Source organism: Carassius gibelio, chromosome A18 (genome assembly GCF_023724105.1).
Source record: "Carassius gibelio isolate Cgi1373 ecotype wild population from Czech Republic chromosome A18, carGib1.2-hapl.c, whole genome shotgun sequence".
NCBI classification, from domain to species: domain Eukaryota; kingdom Metazoa; phylum Chordata; class Actinopteri; order Cypriniformes; family Cyprinidae; genus Carassius; species Carassius gibelio.
In genome coordinates, this window is record NC_068388.1 from 18,987,005 (window position 1) to 19,011,648 (window position 24,644).

At 39.3% G+C, this 24,644-nt stretch overlaps 1 protein-coding gene across 3 annotated transcripts; it reads right to left on the bottom strand.

Moving 5' to 3' along the window:
- Positions 1-1,114: 1,114 nt before the first annotated feature.
- On the bottom strand, positions 1,115-20,095 carry LOC127933980 (mitogen-activated protein kinase 6). 3 transcript variants are annotated; one of them, XM_052531110.1, is made up of 6 exons: positions 19,924-20,095; positions 11,485-12,647; positions 4,866-5,010; positions 4,127-4,291; positions 3,802-4,003; positions 1,115-3,642 (listed from the first exon to the last, which is right to left on the bottom strand). In XM_052531110.1, exons 2-6 carry the CDS (start codon positions 12,037-12,039, stop codon positions 2,526-2,528), a joined length of 2,184 nt encoding a protein of 727 aa, XP_052387070.1. In that variant the 5' UTR covers positions 12,040-12,647; positions 19,924-20,095; the 3' UTR covers positions 1,115-2,525. The 3 variants fall into 3 exon arrangements, with proteins under 3 accessions (XP_052387070.1, XP_052387071.1, XP_052387069.1); XM_052531111.1 differs by lacking the exon at positions 19,924-20,095 and adding an exon at positions 15,166-15,401; XM_052531109.1 differs by lacking the exon at positions 19,924-20,095 and adding an exon at positions 14,074-14,240.
- Positions 20,096-24,644: the final 4,549 nt, after the last annotated feature.

The following is a 24,644-nucleotide window of genomic DNA, read 5'->3' on the forward strand; positions in this document are numbered from 1 at the left end:
TATTAGCCTGTCACATTCTCAGATGGTATTACTGTGAACTTTTCATGCACTACGAGTGCATAAAGCCTAATTCTAAAGGGATTCTACCTTGATTCCAATGTGTTGTGGATGGTTTTAGTGGATTGCCATACATGTAATAGGAATTCCTAATATGTGAATTCCTTTGAACTTTATGTTTTTCCAATATTGGTTTTGGAAATGTTGCCGTTTTTTAAAATTACTTAATTTTTAAGTAAATGTAAATTTTTAAGTAAATTTTTTTCATCACTACGGTCAACAAACACTAACAGCAAGGTATATTAGTATTAGTATTTTGAAGTATTAATGGTCCATGCATTACCTAAAGTTGTTGAGGCTCTTGTTGGCGATAACAAAAAAGAATATATTTTTTCTTTGTATCGGCCAAAATAGTACAAGGTTATCCTAGTATATGTGACATTAAATAATGGATTACAAAAAAAAAAAAAAATGTAATCTAAGGGATTATATTAACGAAAACAAATTTTGTCATGTAATGCATAATCATTAACTGATTACAATTAATACAAGTGATCTACCCAGCTCTGATGGTCAACACACACTTTTAAGAGCAACTCTGAAATCAGACAAATGAGTCGATAATATCATTTGCATCAGGCCTCTTTATTCATGGAACAGTAAATGTTATCCTGTGATATTGTCTGTAAAATATATGTGGAAATATGTTTGCAATCTCATCTAATTAGAAGAAATCGGTTTGGTTGGAGGAAGATATTCAAGTTCTTTAAATCACCTTCAAATTTGTCTTCACTCATATAGTTTAAATAGTCCTTGTCCACTCGAAACAAATGATCAGACTTCAAACGAAGACCTAAGAGAGGAAGTTTCTGTAATGCAACCCCAGACCACAATAGTTTGCATTTGAACAATACTTCTGACCTAGAATGGTTTCCTCCATGTCCTTCTGCATATGATAAAAGTTTGAGAGATTGATCTTTAAAGGTCAATGGTTTGCTCTACAGGTGTGAACTAAGAGGGAAATCCCATTTTCTGAACTTCAAGATATTTACATGATTTTGCCCATGTGGATTTTCTCATAAAAAATAAATAAATAAAAAAAGACAGGTCACAGTGATTCACTTGCTGGCCATTTTATTGATGTTATTTACAGAGGAACCAATGATAACAGAATGAAACCAGCATTTAAAGGCAAAATTAACACCAACAAAAAAAATAAAAATAAAAAAAATTAAGTGTTCTACATGCTATATCTGAAACTAATTCAATCATGCTCGCTTGGAAAAAAATTAACTTTCATAAAAACAATTAAAATAAAATTAATGACTTACAATATACTTCACCATTAACTTCATTTTAAATGTACCATCCGATGGTTTTCTTCCATGCACAATTTTTTTTACCATATGTGTGTGTGTGTGTGTACACACACACACACACACATATATATATATAGGACAGAAAAAAATAAGACTTTTAGGCGCATAAAATAGCATAAAGCAGCATTCCACTCATACAAAGCACCTATAAGGTTAATTAAAAAAAATGGAATAAGATAAAAAAAAAAATCCTTATGGTGAATCTTTTTGAAAACAAATAGTTGAATTTGGGAAAACATCATGAATTTCTATACAACTCAAACGGATAAGCGATCATCCACAGCTAAACACGGAACGCCAAAACAGACCAGAATGGAAGTCCAATGCCTCACATTGAAAAGTTACGTTTCTTAAAATAAATATCTCACATCTGCTAAAAATAAATAATGATCTTAACACTTCACTATGGCAAATGCAAAATGCAAAATAGAAACCGCTGTGCACTACATCGTTGAAAGGGCAAGTGTTTCTTTAAAGCACTACAGTTGGGAGACAGAGCCTTCTGCTGTTACCTTGAGGTAGATAACGCCTTTACGAACCTACAGTTAACGCATCGCAAACCAACAGTTAATGCTTGTTGGGCTGGCATCACGTTTGAGGAAGTTTACAGTTTTAAATGGAAATGAGGTGGAAAGAGTCAAATAAATACATTAGCCTTAATTAAAAACAACAGGAAGAGGAAAGGAAAGGCCAAGACGCACTGCTTGTGTCAGTCCTATTGGCTGTCAGTCAGAAGGTCACATGATGATGTCAGTGGCGGCGTCTCCCATATGTTAGTGCATTATTCCGCCAAACTGTCTCTCTATTCCTTTGCTTTTGTACTTAACAGTTGTTCCTCTGTCTTTCCCTAATATGTTTCTGAATCTACAGTACACTCTGTGCAAATGTCATGACGTTATAGAATATCAAGAGTTGAAACTGATAATCAAAGGGGGAAAAAAATTTCAAGTGTAGGAACACAGTCCAGCACTTTAGATGAATATACAAAATGAATTCATTTACATTTAATCCACAGAAAGAAAAAAAAAAAGACATAAGTTTCCTTAAAAGTAACCCTATGTAAAAAGATAAAAAAAGATTCAAGTACAGAAATACATAACTCTATAAAAAATAAGCTGAACTCTGCTTGAACGGGGGATTTGTTTCTTTCTAATTTAAATGCTTAAAAATGCTGCTGTAGGTTTTATGGGCGATTTGTGGGGAGAGTTTAACAGCAGAGGGCGTTAACGTGGCCTGGATGGACTTCAGAGGAATGTCACCCGCTCCCTGGAACCCCGGGATGGCCAGAGACTCCAGCTGCATGTTAATGACAATCTCACCAGCGCAGGATATGAAGTCATCCTCCGGAGTGGACTCCTCGACAGGTTCGGGGATCTCTGACTCGACCTCCTCACGCTTGTTGAAGAGGCGGTCTAAGTAGCTGCTCTGGCAGCTGTTGTTCTCCTGGAGCTGCTCGTCTTTGCGGACGTCCCAGAAAGCCTCGTCGATTAGGCTGCTCTCGGTAACATCACTGTCCGTGAAACTCTCCCAAGGACAGGGTGCTCGGACGCCGAGCTGCGCCAGGTTCACTAGACACTTCTCTTCCTTTTCCTGACTGATGGACTTGGACATGGAGCCGCAAAGAAAATGGGTGTCCAGCTGGGAAACGGAGGTGTTCAACTCATTCAGGAGGTCAACCTCGCCGGATTCTGGCTGAAGGCTCATTTTGATGGTGCTGGCGATAAATGAGTCAAAGTCGAAGCCCTGGCTGTGGTTCTGGTGTTTTTCCTGGTCGCGATCCTTCTCGGCCACGCAGTGGATCTGAGACGCCTCCTGCAGGGCGATCTGGGCCTTGACCAGCCCATTCTTCTCACACTTGGTCTTGCCTTTTTTGTCGTTCTTCTCTTTGCTTTGCTGCTCTTTCCAGTTGGAGAGATCAATGATGAGTTTGGGCTCATAGTAGTGGTTCACCTCACTGTCCCTCCAGATCAGATTGTCCAGGTAGGATGGGGACACAGCTTTGTAGTTGCAAGTGTAACTGCAGTCCTGGTCACAGTATTTGTTCTCATGGTGATCTTCGTGTTGCCACGAGTGCTCTAGGGTGAGGTCGAATGATGGATCTTCTAGGAACTTCTCACACTCCCCATCCATGTATTTCCGCGGATCGATCTGGACCTCCTCCTCGTCCGTGAAATCTGACATAGCTCGAGGATCCCGCTGCACGTCTTCCAGTTCATGGGTGCTGTGCAGGTGCCAGTCTTGATCAGAGAACTGACTTTCATGGTACCTACAGGGTGAAGGAAAATAAATTATTAAGCCATTGGCAAGACGGAAGCCAGGAGAACTTCTTTTCCTAAAAGGGGCTTTCCTTACACCTCTATGCTCTAAAACTCATGACCTCATATAATGATGAGCCAATATTGGTATTTTTCGAGGTGAAGCTCACCTGTCCCAGTTGTAGATGTGACTGTGACTCTCATCCATGAGCAAGATGTCATCCACCTCATCCTCGATGTGGAAGGGGTGCAAGGACACTGGTTCATCTAGAGGGAAGGAGTAATCGCTCATGTATGGGTGAGCAAGAGCCTCTTCCGCAGTGAGCCGGTCCATGGGGTTAAATGTCATGATCTTCTCCAGGAAATCCAAGGCTACAGTGAACAAATGAACAAGAATACATGAGATTTAGTCTGCTATTTGTATTTTCTTTACCAACTTTGGTTTATGGTTTTTATGGATTGCATGCATCCTGTAAAAATGCTTGTGACACTAACCCTCAGGGCTGACACCAGGCAGTAGCTTGGCGAGCGGCGTGTGTGGTTCTGACATGTCGCTCTTGATAAAGACAGGTATTACACTTTGGAGCTCCAGTCGGTCTTCTTCATGGACTACTGGAATGGATTCCAGAATCAGCTGCATCTGCTCCAGCTCGTGAGCTCCTGCGCACACATACAAATGTTTGATTCAGACAAACTGTGTCAAGGCAGCTGCAGTCAATATTTGGCACAAGAGAAATTTGCATACTTAAAGAAACCGGTCTAGTTAGTTTGCATGTTTGAGTTTGGAAAGACTGAAGGTTAATATGAAGTCTCAGGGTCCCAACACCATTTGAATAATGAATTTCCATGACTCTCCCACTTGTATAGGATTACTGGATAAGCACTTGTAAAAAAAGGAATAATAATTTATAGAGACTGAACTCAAAAATTCAGATTTTCCATGGAAGTGGCAACCTTGTAAAACCTGTTGTGCCTAAACTTGCATCTTATAAAATGCATAAAAAGCAAGGGTTCTGCTCTAATTCCTGAAGGTTTGAGTTCACAGAAAGAGCTTCTTTCTTTAAAAAAAAAAACACATTGTCCTAGTTTATTATAAGATACTATGACCACAGGAAATAACCTTCAGCTAGATAAGATAGCGTCACAAAGAAATGAACAAGTAAAATGTCAGAATAAAAAGAAGACAAAATGATATAATACAAGATCTGGGATTTAAACAAACCATTTTTAGTACCTGCAAAGAGTGTTTTTCCAGTCAGCATTTCAGCAAAGATGCACCCAGCAGCCCACATGTCAATGGCTTTGGTGTAGTTATTTGGGGAAAGGAGAAGACGAGGAGAACGATACCATTTAGTGACCAGTCCCTCAGACAGATGACCCTATGGGAGAGAGAGAGAGAACATTTCTTACAACCAATGTCACAGTGTCACATAAGGATCCTTGGAAATAACACTGCTTCAAAGGCAAACATTTACATTTATTTTCCACTATGCATGTAACCCGAGGAGGTTTGAGTGAGGTCTTTCCTCTCTCACATACTGTTAACCTTTCAGCCAGAGCAACAGAGGGAGCTCACACACAGAAAACCAGAGTTAGGAGTTACACCGAGTATATGAATTTATATATAAAAAATATATACTTTTTAATTACAATCATATAGCCTAGGATTTATCCAAGTTCTTCACGCGGTCTCTGGCATTTTCATAAGCATAATTTACAATGGTGGTTAGGATGTTGCCTTCTATGCATTCACAGCGCCACACTGGTCAAATCTTACATTAGGTCATATGAGGTAAATCGACGTTGTCGATAATGTCGACTAATCATTTCAGCCCTAGTCGCAATCATGAGTTATTTCAGACACTCACTGGAGTCTGAACGGAGTTTTGCCTTCAAAATTGTTTTCAACATTGATGCTAGCAGGTCATCATGTGACCTGGAAAGAAGTGATCAGCAGTGCTAAAACCTGCACGCTGAATACTGATAGGCAGTACGGCATATACTTTTTGAAAAAAGTTTCGGTGCACCTCTAACGCTCACCTTTGCCCTGACAGTGGAAACGAGGCTAGTGACAACAACCTGCAAGCATGGGTCACCGTTCATACAAACTCAGTGTACCCATCCAGCGGCCCAAAAACAAAGTCCGCAGATTCTTTGGGGGTTTGTAATTCTTGAGGCCGGAATTTTCCCCACAGTTCAGTGTGAGGGCTATTTTTGACACCATGGTTATGTTATTTTAGGGGTATGTGTCAAGCTGTTAAAACCAGATTACAGCAGACCAAATGTTCAACTGACCATTGAAGAAGAGAAAAAAAAAAACTTTTCTAGACCAACAAATACTATCAGAGCTTGATGGACTAAGAAATAGTTTCACGCCATCACAACCTGACCTCAGTGTCCTTTCATTCCCTCTCAAAACAGCACAGATGCTTAGAACACCACCAACTTAAAGGATTACTAAACAATCGTCATAGTCATAAGATTCTGCGTAAAAGGTCTTGTGCAGGGTTACATAATGCAATAAGAGCAGATTACCAACATCAGATCACATTAACTCAAAGTCTGTGAAAAAAGAAGATCTTGCTAAAGGATTAAACTTAAGTCTGAGCATGCTAAAGACACCAGACCTAAGCCCAATCAGAAAAGAAGACCATAAACCAAACGCCTGTAACGACAAACTTAAGTCTTTCGATTTTTACATTGTCTAAACAAAATCATCTTTCATGAAGTCCCTTGTAATTGGCCTGGGTCAAAAGACCATAAATACTGGTCTGTAAATATAGCATCAGGGTCCTTCTGTCAACGCAAGTAATAGCACAACTTTGAACATGCTGCAGGATTTGATGCATCAAAGAATTGATCCAATCAAACATAAAACCTCTTATGGCTTAAAGTGATTATCAAATCACAAAAGGAGGTGATTTAAATAAATCCACTGCACATTTCAAAGTGAAGCATGGCACTGTGTTCTTACAGGTGAGGAGCTGTGGACATGGTTTGCAAAGTCTCAGAAAAAGTCCGGTTTTATATTGCAAGAATTTCACATAAAAAAATTTAAATCAGATTTTTTTAAATGGCATATTTTTATTATGACTAAAGGCCAGGATCACGGACACCAATAATACTGATGTCTTTATAATAGGGCTGAGCTATCTAATATTTTAGTAATCGAGTATTCCAACAAAAATTCCATCGATTAATCGAGTAGTCTGATAAAATGTGTTTTTGCTTAATTAAAGTACAATATAATTATGCAAGAGAAAATAAGACTCCTGGTACTTAAATAATAACTTAGTTTACCTTTTAAGAAAAAAAAAAAAATTTTATTTTTTAAATTCATAGAATGCAATCCATACATCAAAAGTAAACATTTAATTATTACCCATTGTTTCTGTCTGTACTTGTACTGTGAACAATGACAATAAAATTGACAGATGAATTAAGTGCATTTAAGTGCCATTCAGTTGGGGTTTTAAATAAAGCATTTTCTGAGATGCACATTAAACATTAAACACATAAAACATTAATTTAATTTATCTTTTAATTATTGAAATTTAACTTAACTTTTCGGTAAACAAAGGGGATTTACTATTAAAAATAAAACATGGAAGAAATGTTGTGTGATTAAACCTTAAAACAAATAATGTTTGATTATGGTCATGTACTATGTACATTCTGCTGAACAAAAGTTTTTAACAGGCCTTTTATTTTGACGGGTTGACATACCTTTACAGTTCTGTGTATGTGATGTGATGCTAGTTTTACTCAAATAAAACGGTCAGATGCTCATGAAGTGACTGTCAGAGCAGTTCTGGAGAGGTTCCTCATGTGTTCACGTGTGATGGTTTTGTCTGCCATTATTATTGCTATTCCCTACAGATCAATCAGAAATTCATCAATCATGTGCTTAATTCAGAAATTGATGAGAGCAGAGTATGGGTGTGCTGGTACTAGTATCGGTGCAGAACGGTTCTCGGGCAAATTCCAAGTGGAAGTGATCATCCTTAGCCCCTTGGAGTGGAGACTTTGCAGTGAGCAGGGCACGTGTGTGCTATTATGTAGTCGTTAGGAATGCACTTAGCAAATGGAGCGACAATTTTCTCATCTTCAGCTGGGATGTTGACATGACAACACAGCATGTCTCCGAGTCTTAAAGGGTAAACAAAATATAAATGTCTGTGTAAATGATTCTCAAAGGGGAGTCAAATCCAACCTGTCATGACACATTTTAGGCAACTCATCTGAATGTGGAATAAATCCACCATCACTGGTGGCGTGATGTGGCAGATGACTCATGCAGACCGTGAGAGGAAGTTTAAATGTCAGACAGAACTCACAGACTCTATCACAGCTCATATTAATCAGCGCTTGCTAAGGCAAGCATTATTACTGCTCATAATCACAGGACATAACTCATCCTGCACTATTTGAAATATGGACATGATATGTCACACGACTTGAGGGGAAAAAGTAGCAAAGGTTTTCACAAAAGCAATTAGCATCTCCTTACTTTGATATTTAATATGAGAAAACATGGTGTATATTTAAGAGGAAATCTTTAATATCGGTTCTAAGGTCATCAGAGGCCACAAAAGTGGGTCAAGTCTGGTGAAGGAGTCAGTTCAGACTGGTTTTAGAGCTTCTCTGTAAAATGAGTCAATGTGAGAAAGACCGCTGAGAGGAGTGAGAAACACTCCAGGCCCAATTTATGCCTCTAAAAGTCCCCTGTGCTAGAAACACAGTCTCTTCTCACACCACATTTAACATACGCATATGAGCACAGAGGAGCCCCTTTACAGCTCAATGTGGGGGGAAGAAAACAGCCTCTGGTAACTTGCCAAAAACTTTAAAACCTCAAACGGCTGCAAAGACGAGAAAGAACAAGTTTGAACCCAATGACACATATAAACATCAAAAGGAGGATTTGGAGGAAGACAAGAATCCAGAGAGCTCAGCCAGACACAGACAAAGAGAAGAGAGGAGAGGAGAGGGGGAAGGGAAGAACCAGGGGGGTTGACCCACTCTGCATGTGAATTCCAAACATTCCTCAGACTGGTTCGGATTTCTAGAGCAAAGCAGCTCAAGATAAAAAGACCCCCTAAAAACAAGATGATGCCCAATACAAAGATCCTTCTCATAATATTTTCAGCTGTTTTGCACTTTGAATTGGACTGGCCATTCTTGTTACCGTACCTTTTAAAACATGTCCAACATGTAAATAAGGAACATACTGTTGAATGAGTGACTCCTAGCAGGCTCCTGATTGGTTAACGCAGCGCGAATTGAGGCCAAACGCTAAAATGCACAAAAAGCACCATTTGCTCTTAATGCACGTTTCACGCGAAGCGAATTCGTGTCTTCCGTGCCGCACTTAACGCCCCAATCGCGCCGCGAGACCTCCAGACGCGAGTAAACGCACCTTTGCATTGACTTAACATTGAAATCATTAGCGACAGACGCTCTATTTGCGTTTGGTGTGAACACAGCATTAGAAGGTCGGTACCTTCTACTTGAAGGTTAGAGCTTCCAGTCAGGGGAGAACCATTAATTCCCCAGTTCTGAGAAACCTTATTCAAACAATCCCTAATTACATTTCTCCAGGCCTGACTAGCGTTCCAAACAACGATTTTTCAGCCACAGAACCTTGGCATATGTTTAGTGCTTAAACAGCCTGTCTGAATTATAGCTTGAAGCTAGATCATATTTAGCCCTTCAAAACATACCCCACTTGCATGGACAGTAGCCCTGTCCCAGTGGATGCAGACCATTTTTAAGACCGATTTTTACTGGATTGCCTTCACTTGCACTTAATTCATTGAAAAGGTTCCCCTATGCTATAGCATCCTGCCACATCTGACGCCAATGACAGTTGGTCACAATACAAGCAAGAATAGATTGACTTAAGCAAACCAGGTAGTGTGCCATCTTTTTTTTCAACTATTTTTAAAAACTTGTACAAATACACATTCTAGGGAATGCAAGAGGAAAACAGATACACTGGCATCAATAGAAAAAAAGTGAATGAATATAAAACTAAAGACAGTGAAATGGCTGAGGATTGCTTCCCACAATCCTCCATAAACCACTACAGAAGTGCTGACTGCAGAAAAGGGTCGTTTCACAGAGGCATCACACACACATTCCCATTCTCCATCTATCAATGCACAAAACTGCTTAAACAGGTCAGCAAAAGTGAGCACACAGCAGTCTGTCAGTATTCTGCAGCAAAGAGGGAGAGAGAGAGGGGAGAAAAAAAGTAAAAGGACAGGAATGGATCAGCCAAGTCCTGCTTACTTCTCACCATCAGACTGTCAATCATGCATAAACATGAACTTTCTTAACATGTACATTTGGTTGAACTCTGGCCGTGCGCGCCATGTGTTACATGTGTCCCTTTTGATCAGAATTCAATGTCATTTCAACACATTAATCGGAATATCCACAGTTCCCTTATATCTATGCGTGTCTAAAAATTATTTATGAGCAGCACTATGAGAAACAGACAGAAGTTAAGCTATTAAAGATTGCATTTCTGGAGTGAAAAGGAGACAGATTCCATACAAGTTTACAACACAAGGAACAAATTATTCACAGATGGGTAATATCATCATAAGAGTTTCATGACCTACATTCTGAAATTCCCTGTGCTTTTGTGAACGAAAATTAATAAACTGGATACATCACTGAGCAAGTCCACTAAAAACAAACTCAAGTGGCAAGAGTGAGCATGCGTCCATAAAAAAATAAAAACAGTGGGAAACATGTTTTCATTTAGCTGAAAACCAAAGAAATAAAAATAAAACCGTTTTCTTATAATGCATTAATCATATTTAATAAGCAACACTCAAATTAAAAGTTGTAACCATCTATAAAAACATTTTTAAATGATAATTATGTTTCTACTCAAATTCATTGATAAAATGAACATTAAAAAGTGACTGTCATAACTTGTTTTCATAACAGATTTATGACACGTGATGCAATTCTTATTCGGAATAATTTCCCACTTTTTCCATTTATACCCCATGTAAACATGGTCACCGAGTCTAATTTCTCAAACTTAAGCAACTTGTCACATGTCAGTAAAGCATTTGACTCCCTAATTACGGGAACAGACTCAATCAATTTTCTTGTTCCTTGAAGAAAAAAACCCAGACCATAAAAGTATGCACAGGGGAGAGACAGCAGCTATTCATAGACCTGAAGCAGGAACAGCACTCTCTATAAAAAAGCTCTGAAGGAGGCATCTAAATGAGAGAAGATCTGGTTGGCATATGAATCATGTGAGCCCATAGAAACGAAACGATTACAAATGAGACACGTGTATGCTTGGATCCAGCCACAACCCTCAACATCAGCCAGTGAAATCACCTCTCCACAACCAGTTTGCAAAGCCAAACACAAAACTGGAAAGTTCAAGCAAAGGAACTAAAGAAAGACTTTAAACAACAACAACACACCAACATTAACAACAAAGTCAAAAGCAGAATTATGAAACTCCCCATTCAGGACATGAAGAAACACTGGGTATTCAACTCTTGATTGATTAAGGAACAGCTGTGTCGTTCTTTCATACTATTTCTGGAATGTCCCTACCAACTTCCTTTCATAACACATACAACCGGATATTCAGAAACTGTACTGAATGTTAACATACAGGAAAGGGTTACAGGAAGTCAGACGTGTCATTTCAAGGACTATGGCACTACTTTACATCCTGTGATACATCCATCAGTGAATGGAATGAAAGCTCATTCATAGCTCAGCCAAACAAGACGCCATCTGGATGGTTGTCAATGAGATGAAACCGAATTCAAACACTGAAAGAGATAAATATGAGAAAAAATAAATACCTTATGGGAATAGTGGGGGTCCATTATACGGGCCAGTCCAAAGTCCCCGATTTTCAGTACCAAGTCCTCGGTGTTGACGAAGAGGTTGGCTGGCTTCAGGTCGCGGTGAAGCACGTTTGCAGAGTGGATGTATTTGAGTCCTCGCAGCAGTTGGTACATGAACAGTCGTGCGTGATCCTCGGACAACAAGCCTTGTTCCAGTACTTTACAGAGGTCGGTTTCCATGTACTCCTGTACGATGTACACGGAGTTGACCTCCGTCAGAGAGCTCACATCCTCCATGAGCCTCCGGCCACTGGGCCCCAGCGTTTCAAACACCTTTACGATGTTGTCGTGATCGAGTCTGCGGATGATCTTGATTTCGCGCAATGCGTGTTTAACGCTCTGGGGGTCGGTTAAGACGATCTTTTTCACAGCGACCCTCTTGTCACAATCGGTGTCGACAGCGGAAAAGACCAGTCCGTTGCCCCCATAGCCCAGAGGCTTAAGGTCCATGTACCGAGGGCCAAGGTCGAAGCCGTGAATGTTCATAAGGCTTTCAAATTTCTCTGCCATTTTGCGGTCTACAAGAGCAGCTCTGCGCAGATATTATAGCAGGAAGGATTTTTGATATGAAATCGATCTTAAGTTGCAACTACTAGAGCTAATTTGAGAAAGACAATCCTAAGTTAACAAAAAAAACAAAAAACACAAAGACTTAAGCGTTTTCCCTGATTGACTGTTACAGCGTATTTCTGAGAGATGCTTGGAACTCATTCGGATATGTTGCCAAGATGTGTTATCGTCATCTACAGTACTTTTTAGCAGCTTTTTGTATGTAGTTTGTGGGAGCGTTTTCTTTTTATTTAGGGGCTTAACGGAATGAATTTGGAAGCCAATCAAATATCTCTGAACATAACTGAAATTATTGAAGTCACTACCAATTAAACCATCATCACAGTGTAGACATTTTCAGTGTATGACTGACTCTGAGCAGCAGCATTACTAACGGTCCAAGTAATGGTGATAAATGTACTTTTTTGTCTGTTCCTGTTTAAAACACCTGATGTGGGGAAACTGAATGGGTTGATGATCTCAGTGAGACAATTCCTTCTCAATGATCAGGTGGCTCCAGCTCACCGCAGTCACAATCAAAACTATCCTCCATTTTACAGTTGGATACCCTGCAAAACAGAGCAGAAAAACAACCGATTAGCAGTGAAACATATGCCGGAAGACCAAAACACGAATCTGACTGTAATGCCATTCGCTAACAGCAGTTTATAAATATGCTTCCTCGTACGGAGCACGCTCAAACGAGACCGTACCATAATCTAGCCTGAACATACTCATTTAAAAAGGCAAGACCACAAGTACACAAAAGAATATGAAGCACGGCTTATTCATATCTTATATTTCTGAATGAAATCGCTCCGGAAAAATGCTTACACGGTTGTGAGAGCCCTCTTGGGCAATGTTTCCTGTGTGTGTTCATGTACCCCCATCTATGACGCCTCTAAACTATCTTATGTCATGGCTTCCTGTTTCCTCTCCTCTGACTGTAAAAGACACCACAATGATCGTAACACATGTGTAATGGATTTACACGGCTCCCAGCCGGTGTGTGAAGACACAAAGGTTGGGGGTGATGCAGCCACGTTGCAGTAGTGTGTGTGAGACAAATTATGGCCGACCGGCTGCCAACCATTTTGTTAACTGAAGGAGGGAGCCAACAAACAGTGATCCAATTCTGTACTGACATTATTATAGCAACACCTATAAATCATATTTAAACAATGATCAAGGGAGTTAACTAATAAAACAAACCCGTTTGATTTTTCAGTTATGGATCTACCTCTTAAACTCCATTAAAACACAAGAGTGACAATGTTAACTGCTACATTTAACACTCAAAAAATATAAATATTTAGATTTTTCATAAATAACTAGAAAATTGATAAGTTAATATTGAAGGGAGTAGTGTGAGAAATTGAAAAACAAAATACAACAACGAGGTAAACAAAGTATTGCGTTATACATACACTGATTATTTTTATTGCGGTCCTATAAAATTTATAGTTAATCGGGAAGTGTTTTTATGGTTTTATTGGTCACTTTCGGTCCTCCATTTTGCTGTCAGGCTACATGCTAAAGCTAAAACTGAACCGGCTCGGAGTCTAAACACTGCTGCCATTCAAAAACAGTAAAACAGAATCAATGACCCAGTAAAAACAGTAGCAACCCAAATATAAAAACACTATAAAACTGGCGTTAAAATAAAAAACGAATAAATAACGGCACGATTCACACGAAGGTCGAGTCACCTTAAAATCAGAAAAATAACACAGTTTATGAGGAAATATAACTTTAATATACCACACTTATGTCTTACATATGAGTAAAGAGTGTCCTCTAAATGATTTATGTGTTATATCTTGATGTTTTAAGGAGCTTCAACGCGTTACCTGAACAAAGAAGGTTATTGTATCACGGATGATCATCGCGTCACACTCTCTCCTTATAAAATGAACCCTTTAACCTACAAAAATAGTCACATTTACGCCCCAGACGCGCTCATATATAAAGCAAAGACATAAAACGTGTACTTACCCTTCTCACAGGTGTCATGTATATTTTATTCCTAACCGATATTGGTCAGGTTTGTACGCGCTACCAGCGCACTGCCCTCACAAACGCCGAGTGAAGCTCTTGGGTTGAAGCACCGTGAGTAAGTACAGCTACGCAGGCGCATTTAGCGCTGCGCTGTGAAGCTCTACTGCGCATGCGCATTGATTGAACGCACGGGTACAGCCCCTCCCGCTTCTTTTATTGCTATGGGAACCACGCACTACAATAACCACGAAATCCATGCAGGGGCAGGGTAACGTTAATCGAAATTACACTAAAGCGCATTTTGCGCAAATTGTGGAATCAATAAATAACCAGCCTAGATAAATAAAAGGGTTACATTTAACAGCACATAAAATACAAAAAATTTTGTTTTAAAAATATTGCAATTTCCGGTAGTTTAAAACTAAATATTTTTAAGTATTTTAAGTATTATATATTTTATAATAATAAGCTTGATTTATATTGCGCAGTATATTTCGCTGTTTAATAAACAATAACCTGCAGCCTACAGTAAATCACAAGTAACATTTTGTGTGTGATATTCCAGTTAAATTAGGAGTTAATGCTGCAGGGTGTCATATCTGACTTCTAAACCTGTTTGCTTTGGCGGTTGTTTCAGGGCAGTTTAACTCCAGATGCTGACTTTTCTCGTTCGCCACTTCTAAAGCAGGATCATTCTGTTCTGTTTCTGTCCAGCTCGGTATAGCTCGTTGATCTGCCGGTAGGGGCAGACTGCTTCAGATCTCAATGTTCCCATCATTCAAGATTTATTGCCATTAAAGCTGATAGGCTAAAACAGGGTCTGTGGTGATGTAGTTAGTTATATTGGGATATATCTTCAACTTTCATGTTTTACTTACGTCCTTTGTTAATTTATTATTTATTTATCTGTTTATCCAATGTAGGCTATATATGTGCAGTTTATCCGTTTTCACGTATCATTTTCACAGATGCATCGCCTAAAATAGGTTATACCCTTGACCATTTTAAGAATAGCTTAACAACAACATCCTCTAATGTTCTTATCTGATGTAGACACAAGACTGCATGTTCTGATCCAGCTCTACTCACTTGTCAGTTAGTTGCTCCCTCCTTATTCCGTTTCCTTTATTTCCAGAAAGCACGTTATGGTTAATATCCGAGTGTCTTCATAGCTATGAGCAAAGGTCTGACCGCAGGACGCATGATGAGGCTTTAACCTCGCCGCAGACGAACTGTCTAGAAACCATGGTGTTCACAAGTCCTCGGACTGGCACGGCAACGAACACGGTTTAAACACTAAACGTAGCTAAACTAAACTGCATAATAATCAGGACTGTATGTGCTGCGCCAGTACTGAATGGATGGATGGATGGATGCACGCGGCACAGCACAAGCTTCAGCAGCATCAGCAGAGGCGCGCATGTGAATCCCCACGCGCTCGCGTCTCTGCCGCACTACGACTGCGCTTTAGTAGCACTGCCATGTGTGAGCCCTATTCATCATATCACACCTTTTATATATACTACTAACTACCATCAGAAAACATTTGATACATTACTGTCAATACTGTATTAATTATGTAAAATGTAGTATTATTTTATTTATTTTGTGTATACAAAATAAATGTTAAGCGAAATAAAACTTTCATTTGTTATTTTATTTCAGGTAGTTGCCAAGGAAACACTTATATAGCTATATATATATATATATATATATATATATATGTGTGTGTGTGTGTGTGTGTGTGTGTGTGTGTGTGTGTGTGTGTGTGTGTGTGTGTGTGTAACTAATTAAACTAATTAAAATATAACAAAAAAAAACGGAAAATGTCGAAAATGTCACATTCAAAAATATTTACGAAAAATAGTGTCAATGCTATGTCAATGCCATGAAATTCTGCAAGACTTCAATTTTCAGTGGGTAAAATATTCCACAGTGCTATATGGTCCAAGAGATGTTTATTTTTAAATAATAATAATAATAGCATCTGGCATCTATGTTTGGTCCTATGGGAATCGGACTGTTGATGTGTCTGTGCCACACAGTCTACTCCCATTGCTGTCTGATTTTATGATATGATGTTCCACATTATAATACTTGTATCATGTGCCTCTAAGGTTGTGCCCAATTTGAGCTTAAGTCTAATATAAGATGCAAACTAAACATATGTGGAAATATTAAGAAGTTACCCATCTCGGTGGTAATGTTGTGTAACATGGAGACGTATAGTATTACTGCTTATTAAAATTTTATGATGGAAGAGTTTCACACAGTCCTGGTTCACTTTTAACTTTCTTATAGGTCAACCCACACAACCCAAGCATGACCCATGAAACCTATGTGATTGTAGAGGGATACATTTAAATAAAAATAAATATAAACACAAGCTAGTGGTGTGATAATGTGGACTTTGTGTCTACCTGCAGCATGTGGACAGAGAACAGAAGGTGCTGGGTAACAGCTGAGGTGTGTCATTCCCTCTCTATCACTTTAACAATCAAATGCTCATAACCCACTTTCACAACCTAACATTTATAATATTACGACATTTCATAGAAATCACATGTGGTGTTTTCCCTTTCACTTTTGGATCAACCAGACACAATGTGAACATATCCTTGTAATAGACTTTTACCATTTAGCACCGTAACATCATAGAGCTGAGACCTTTTATAGACAATGCAAGTGTCTACTATAAAATTATACATTTTTTGACCAGTTAATGGTCTAAATGTGATTTTTATAACCCAATTATCTCAAGTCAAGTCAGTATAGAGCATTTCATAATACACATTGTTTCATAAGATCATAATGTTGAGGTTTATAATATCTTAATATCTTAGCAGATTCGAGCTTGGCCATACTTTACAATGATACAAGCAATCAAGCAGTTGAGATATGTTTTATAATAGCTGGGTGATAATATACAGTATTGTTCAAAATAATAGCAGTACAATGTGACTAACCAGAATAATCAAGGTTTTTAGTATATTTTTTATTGCTACGTGGCAAACAAGTTACCAGTAGGTTCAGTAGATTGTCAGAAAACAAACAAGACCCAGCATTCATGATATGCACGCTCTTAAGGCTGTGCAATTGGGCAATTAGTTGAAAGGGGTGTGTTCAAAAAAATAGCAGTGTCTACCTTTGACTGTACAAACTCAAAACTATTTTGTACAAACATTTTTTTTTTCTGGGATTTAGCAATCTTGTGAATCACTAAACTAATATTTAGTTGTATGACCACAGTTTTTTAAAACTGCTTGACATCTGTGTGGCATGGAGTCAACCAACTTGTGGCACCTCTCAGCTGTTATTCCACTCCATGATTCTTTAACAACATTCCACAATTCATTCACATTTCTTGGTTTTGCTTCAGAAACAGCATTTTTGATATCACCCCACAAGTTCTCAATTGGATTAAGGTCTGGAGATTGGGCTGGCCACTCCATAACATTAATTTTGTTGGTTTGGAACCAAGACTTTGCCCGTTTACTAGTGTGTTTTGGGTCATTGTCTTGTTGAAACAACCATTTCAAGGGCATGTCCTCTTCAGCATAGGGCAACATGACCTCTTCAAGTATTTTAACATATGCAAACTGATCCATGATCCCTGGTATGCGATAAATAGGCCCAACACCATAGTAGGAGAAACATGCCCATATCATGATGCTTGCACCTCCATGCTTCACTGTCTTCACTGTGTACTGTGGCTTGAATTCAGACTTTGGGGGTCGTCTCACAAACTGCCTGTGGCCCTTGGACCCAAAAAGAACAATTTTACTCTCATCAGTCCACAAAATGTTCCTCCATTTCTCTTTAGGCCAGTTGATGTGTTCTTTGGCAAATTGTAACCTCTTCTGCACATGCCTTTTTTTTAACAGAGGGACTTTGCGGGGGATTCTTGAAAATAGATTAGCTTCACACAGACGTCTTCTAACTGTCACAGTACTTACAGGTAACTCCAGACTGTCTTTGATCATCCTGGAGGTGATCATTGGCTGAGCCTTTGCCATTCTGGTTATTCTTCTATCCATTTTGATGGTTGTCTTCCATTTTCTTCCACGTCTCTCTGGTTTTGCTCTCCATTTTAAGGCATTGGAGATCATTTTAGCTGAACAGCCTATCATTTTTTGCACCTCTTTATAGGTTTTCCCCTCTCTAATCAACTTGTTAATCAAAGTACGCTGTTCTTCTGAACAATGTCTTGAACGACCCATTTTCCTCAGCTTTCAAATGCATGTTCAACAAGTGTTGGCTTCATCCTTAAATAGGGGCCACCTGATTCACACCTGTTTCTTCACAAAATTGATGACCTCAGTGATTGAATGCCACACTGCTATTTTTTTGAACACATCCCTTTCAACTAATTCAACTAATTGCCCAATTGCACAGCCTTAAGAGCGTGCATATCATGAATGCTGGGTCTCATTTGTTTTCTGAGAATCTACTGAACCTACTGGTAACTTGTTTGCCACGTAGCAATAAAAAAATATACGAAAAACCTTGATTATTCTGGTTAGTCACATTGTACTGCTATTATTTTGAACAATACTGTAGTTACATTTTGCAAGGGAATAAAAGGTCAGGCAGTTGGTCTTTGCCATTTAGTATGCAAGAATGCATTGCATGTATGCAGGTTAGGTTAAATATAACAAATATCCAACTTTATATAGAGAGTTATGCAATTATAGAGTTTACATTTTGTGATGATTTAGACAAATTATGCAGCCAAAATTATCTATCCACAATATGAACACAACACCAAAATAAATGTGTAATGTTTAAAACAAGGGGTGTCAAACTCATTTCCTGGAAGGCCAGAGCCCTGCAGAGTTTATATTAAACCCTAATTGAATCTAAACACACCTGATGCAACTAATCAAGTCCTTCAGGCTTACTTGAAAACTACATAGTATGTGTGTGTTGGAGCAGAGTTGGAACAAAACTCTGCAGGGCTCCGGCCCTCCTGGAATTGAGTTTGACACCAGTTTTAAACATTTACACACCATTTAACATGCTTGCTTTTTTATGCAAAACAACTTCCAGTACATGAGTTCCCTTGGGGGAAATCAGGGGTTGCAGATTAAGGGCACAATGTCCAGTCATTCTATAGTTCCTAGGTCACAAGCCCATATCATTAACCAGTGGGCAACCACTACATCAACCATCACAGTTAATTACATAACATTCTGATAATTGACACCTCTATCCTTCAGAGAGATTTACCTTAGTTGTCACAGACACCACTGAGAAACTACTGATCGAACCAATAAAGCCGTTGAGGAATGTTCCATGATCTATAGTTTACAAAATCCAGTGAGATCATTATTATGGTCCAGTGAGTGTCCTGCACCCTCTCATGATTCTCCTTGCTGGACGCCTGTGTACCACACTTTGTTAACTGCATGTGAGCACATGCTGTCTAGAGACGAGTTTTCTTGAGGAATCAGTGCCCTCTTACAATGTACACACGGCCACAGCTATTCGCTTGATGATGTTCAGATGAAGCTGTGCTGTAAATTGTAACTGTGCTAGTTTAGAGGTCACTGATGCACTCCTGGTTCTGACAGTTGTGAAGTTTCGTTGTGCGTAAGTGAGCCATGCCAGGACCTTCCTGTCACCCCTAAATCCTGAAGATGTCTACGTGCACAGTGTTTCTGGGATCCTTCCAAACCTTTCATCATAAATCAGCCCAAACATTCAGTGTCTATATTACATGTCCTCAAAGAGAGAAGGACACCAGGAGAAAGGCCTCTGAAACTTAGTCAGTGGTCTTATAAGAGTCACCTTCTAAGTGTTACAGATTAAGTAGCAAGGTTCAAACAAGCGAAACAGGTAACTTACCATGGCTGAATTCATCCAACAACAGCTGGGAATGCATTTTTTCTATAGTCTGTAATCCATGCAAAAGTTTTAAAGCAGTGAGAGAAAGTATCCAAAAAGACTGTATCCAGTACGGAGAGGTTAAAACCAGGTCGACACAGACAGCCAGAGGGTGTCCAGAGCGGTAGTGGTGTGGAAGAACACTCATCTGTTTCTGGACTCAGGCTTCATAGTGGGCTGTTATAGGCTGGGAGAGAAGAGGCGGAGTTTCTTCTGTGTATGGGTCTGTTTGTCAGCACTAACTCTAGTCCTATTACAGGTCACTCTCTCTCTCCTGCTCCTTCAATCTCTCCTTATTTCTCACACTTTTTACCCATTTTTCCTTCTGTCATTCAAACTACTTGTGCATTCGGTGCACATACACAAACTAAGATCATTATAATTTCCTTTTTCATAGACGGCAGCAGGCTGACTGCAGTTTGAGTTAGAGGTGAAACAAATAAAAGGGAAAATTACATTTCTGCTTTAGTACAACACGACCATATGCAAAACATTACTTCAGCTCACTGTACTCTTCTGAAGTAGCAAGGTTCAGATAAACGATTAATTTAATAGACATAGCTTTTCATATCACATGGCTTATGATTAGTTCCCATAATAAATTGGTCTGACACAGTGCACGTGACCTTATTGTGTTCAGTTCATTATTCCAATGAGGATTTTGGCTTTGGTTACTAAATCCTCTTATTTTTATTTCATTCCAAAAACCTGTCTCAAGAAGACCAATTTCCATGATTCAATCAGTTCCTGAAGTTTTTTTCCTTTGAAGTCGATTAAATATATAAATACATACACAAATTATTAGGCTGTTAAAATTTAATTGTTTTTCATTATTTAGTATTTTTAGCAATTTCATGCTACATTAATTCCAAAGACTGGTACCTGACATACAAAGGGAAATCTGCCAAAGGAAATCCATTGGTCAAAAAGAGTTCGAAGAAACTTTGTGGTAGTAACTTTAGCATTTTATTGGACAACCATATTCAATGGTAGTCCATGTAATAATCATTCAGGATCATATAAACATCAATGTACAATTGTCCCTCCACAATATGTTTTTGTGAGGTTCTAACCGTGAGAATTGTGCTGTTTTTTTTTGTTGAGCACGTCCACAGAGGGTACACTGAACGTCAGCTACACTTTGGATGTTTACAGGAGAGAAATACTTGGATGTGATAAAGTTACAATGGGGGGGGGGGGGGGGGTCATGTGTCATTGTGTCATGTTGCAGAAATCCATCTCTTTTCCTCTCTCTACCCCTCGCTAATCATCTGTCTGTTTTTCTCTCCATTCCTGTCGTGCTGTGAGCTCTGCATGCACATGTTTTGGGTGTCCATGAGGTCAACATTTCCACCAACAGATGCATGCATCAAGTGTGTGACGTTATAAAAATGAATGCCTCTAAATAGTTGGCAGTGAGTCTGTAACTGTGATTATTAGTCTTATTACCATCTGGATTTCTGTATTCTGTTTCAAGGGGCACTGAAGATCCAGACACTGTCAACCTGTTTACATGTCCAGATGACGAATAAAAACACGTACCCTTGGCTCCTAAGTTTAGCTATGACCCACATTTTGGTATTGGGGAAGCTGCTGCAAGCTAGGCATAATTTAAAGTGCAGTGATTCAGCTAAAGCTAAAGCTACTGTTTTGAGCTGTGTAGCTAACTATGCTACAAGCTAATATCAAAAAAATTAGCAACACTTAAGTTATATAGCCAGTTGACAATGAGTATTTTTTAAATAAATATACTTAACAAGAAACCTGTTTGAAAAAAAAAATCATTATATATGCAATTCCATTTGCTAATGCAAGTGGAATTAGCAGAATTCCAACATTATATATTTACATATAGGCCTACAAAAACATAATGACAAGTTCAACGTTTCCCCTTTTGTTTAGAAAGAAACTGGGTTTGAACAAAATGAGGGTGAGTAAGCACTTCATATGGCTGTGCTATGCACTGACATCAGAAATAGGTTGGCCTTTCAGGACCCTGATGACATCGGTAAATCATTCATTTGCAGAGGCTGCATCAGTTTGGTCTGTACCGGCCTGCACCAGCCCCTCATCACAATTCAGACTGCTGTCAGTGATTCAAAACCTTGTTTAAGATAATTAGGGATCAGAGAGCTCAAAAGTTTCAGCAGTGCATGAATCTTTAAAGGTACCATCTGTAATGTTTGGCAAAAAAAATCAAGTCATACTCCACATTCCATACCAGATGGGGGCAGTATGTCTCAATAAAGTGAATTGGTCTACTCTAGAGTAACAAACGAGAAACGGCATAGTCTCTATGCTCCGCCCCTACTTTCACAACAACACTACAGCCATAGCCGAAGCCTAAATGTGCGTTCACACCGCCGGCGTCTAGAGCGTCAAAAATCGCTCTTGCCGCTCTGCTCACGACGCTGCAGAAAGATTTGTGAGCGCTCAGACGCTCTAACGTAGATTGAATGCTTATTTTGTATTTAAAGCGGCCGCAAAGCAAACAAGCTTGTTGATCTCGTGCAGACTAACCGCAAGGAGTTATAAGTTGACCCCATTAAATATTGTTGTGGACGAAATATTAGGATCCTTTACTTAAAATTAACAATCTCAGACACCTTGGTCCACGTATCACTTTTAATTTATTTTTTATGTCTCTGTACGCAAACAGGGACACATCATAGATTAATGCAAACGCCAAACAGCAATAATCAACCTGTCCTTTATTCTGCTTGGGAAATAATGTGCCAACTCTCAAGCATTCACCGTGAGACACACGCAATTGACTCTTTTCACACGCTTTCACGCCACACATCAATTTTTTCACGCACAGAAAAACCACGAAGCAAAGAGGACACAGAGACCAACAGACTAGACAGAGCAGGTTAGTTATGATATAATAAAATGGGTAACGTTAAGTTATAGCTAGCTAATTATCAAACGCAGCTACGGTTAGACATCGCTAACATTAGCACGTTTATCGAACAGCCTTCGATACATTTCTATGTTATAGCTTCCCGAAAACTAATACACAAACATATAAAACAAACTTCTAGTGAAATACTAACAGCATCTAACTTATCAATCCAAAAGAAATGTTGCAAGTACGGAGTCGAACCTCATTTCTTTATGGTCCATCAGTTGTCTCCAGCAATTTAAAGCAGTGCCGATGTTTACTCTGGTTCGGCTCCTTTTCTTATCGGATTTGATTTGTGATTCCGAGCACGGTTGTTTCCCTGTAGCGGGTGGTGGTCTCTTGCCAAGGGCTTGAGCCATCCTTCCTCTCTCTTCCCTGAACTGAAATGAAGTACTGTGCTGTACTTTCCACACGATTGACATCAGGTTCAGGCACGCCCACAAGCCGTGCGAGTTATTCGTGTATTGCAGGTTGGCTGGTGGTTATGTTGCCCGCATACCGCCTCCCATGGCCGAAACTGGTATTACGACACCTGTCGGGCCGGGGCTAGTAATGCTAATGCTAATTAAGGTTGATATCTCTGCAGCACTATAACTTGACATTTTTTTTATGACATCATGGCCCTTATTTCTTCTCATTCTTTTGATGCGTGTAGGTCATGTTATGGATATTTTTACCTCAATTTTTGCATATGGCACCTTTAACTGCAAAGATGTGGAAGAAGTTTATGTGTTCCTCGCCTTCTCGGAAAAACAAAAGGTCATAATCACATCCCATATTTGAATATGCTGATAGCCTCAAGGTCATTGGGATTAGAGTCAATGTTTCAAGCGCTTAAAGTGTTTGAGTCTATCTTTCAAAGCATGCCGCTGCTGATAATGGATGACACATCACAGGTTTGGATGAAGACAGACTTTGAATGATTGATAGGTCCTCAAGAATAATAGAGAACTTCTTCGGATGTAAGCGTTTTGGCATACTTTTTAAAGGATGAGTTTAGGATTACCAGCTTTAGTGTTTTTCTTTCCATCGACTAGAGCAAAGGTTACACACACACAAAGTTCACTTCATTTATCAATATGCTCAGATTTGCATGATGTATGTAGCAGGCTAGTGTTGGGCTTCACACCAACAGTGCTTTTAAACAGAATAATAAACAGGTGTCTGGGCCTACAATATCAATGGTGAGATGGAAGGACAGGAATGGGGATCAGAGGTAGATGTCTCTTTCAGTTTGGTCAAGAACTGGGGACAGTGAATTGCATGAAAGGGTTGTTGTCTGCATACTGGGTTATGTGATGTAACACTGTTCTACTGTCTGTCTTGCCTGGGGACAGACATCACTGTCACAACATGTCCTTGCGTGCGCTTGATTGCAGTCGAGTGCAGTTTGGGATACAGCAGAATCTGGGTTTTCTCTGATGTAACCGGATTTGCACTAACCATGCAATTTATAAACAGGAATTAAGCAAGGGGGCCAATAAAGGTAGCCAGTCCGACTCCTTTAGCCTTTGGACAATCCCCTTTCAGAGACTGAGAGATAGAACGCTTGGCAGTCATGCCCAGTGAGGCTTTATCTCCTACTGTTCCCTTTGGACGCCTGATTTGGTTGTTTGTTGTGTGTGTTCACCCTTCCAGACAGCACTGCCATGTGATGCTGACACACCATAAGCTAGCTTAGCCTCTACAGCACATACACTTATGAACCAAATCTGCTTCATTGCTGTAATCATTTTAATTGAACCTCACTCTTTTCAAAATGACCGATAAGGGAAAT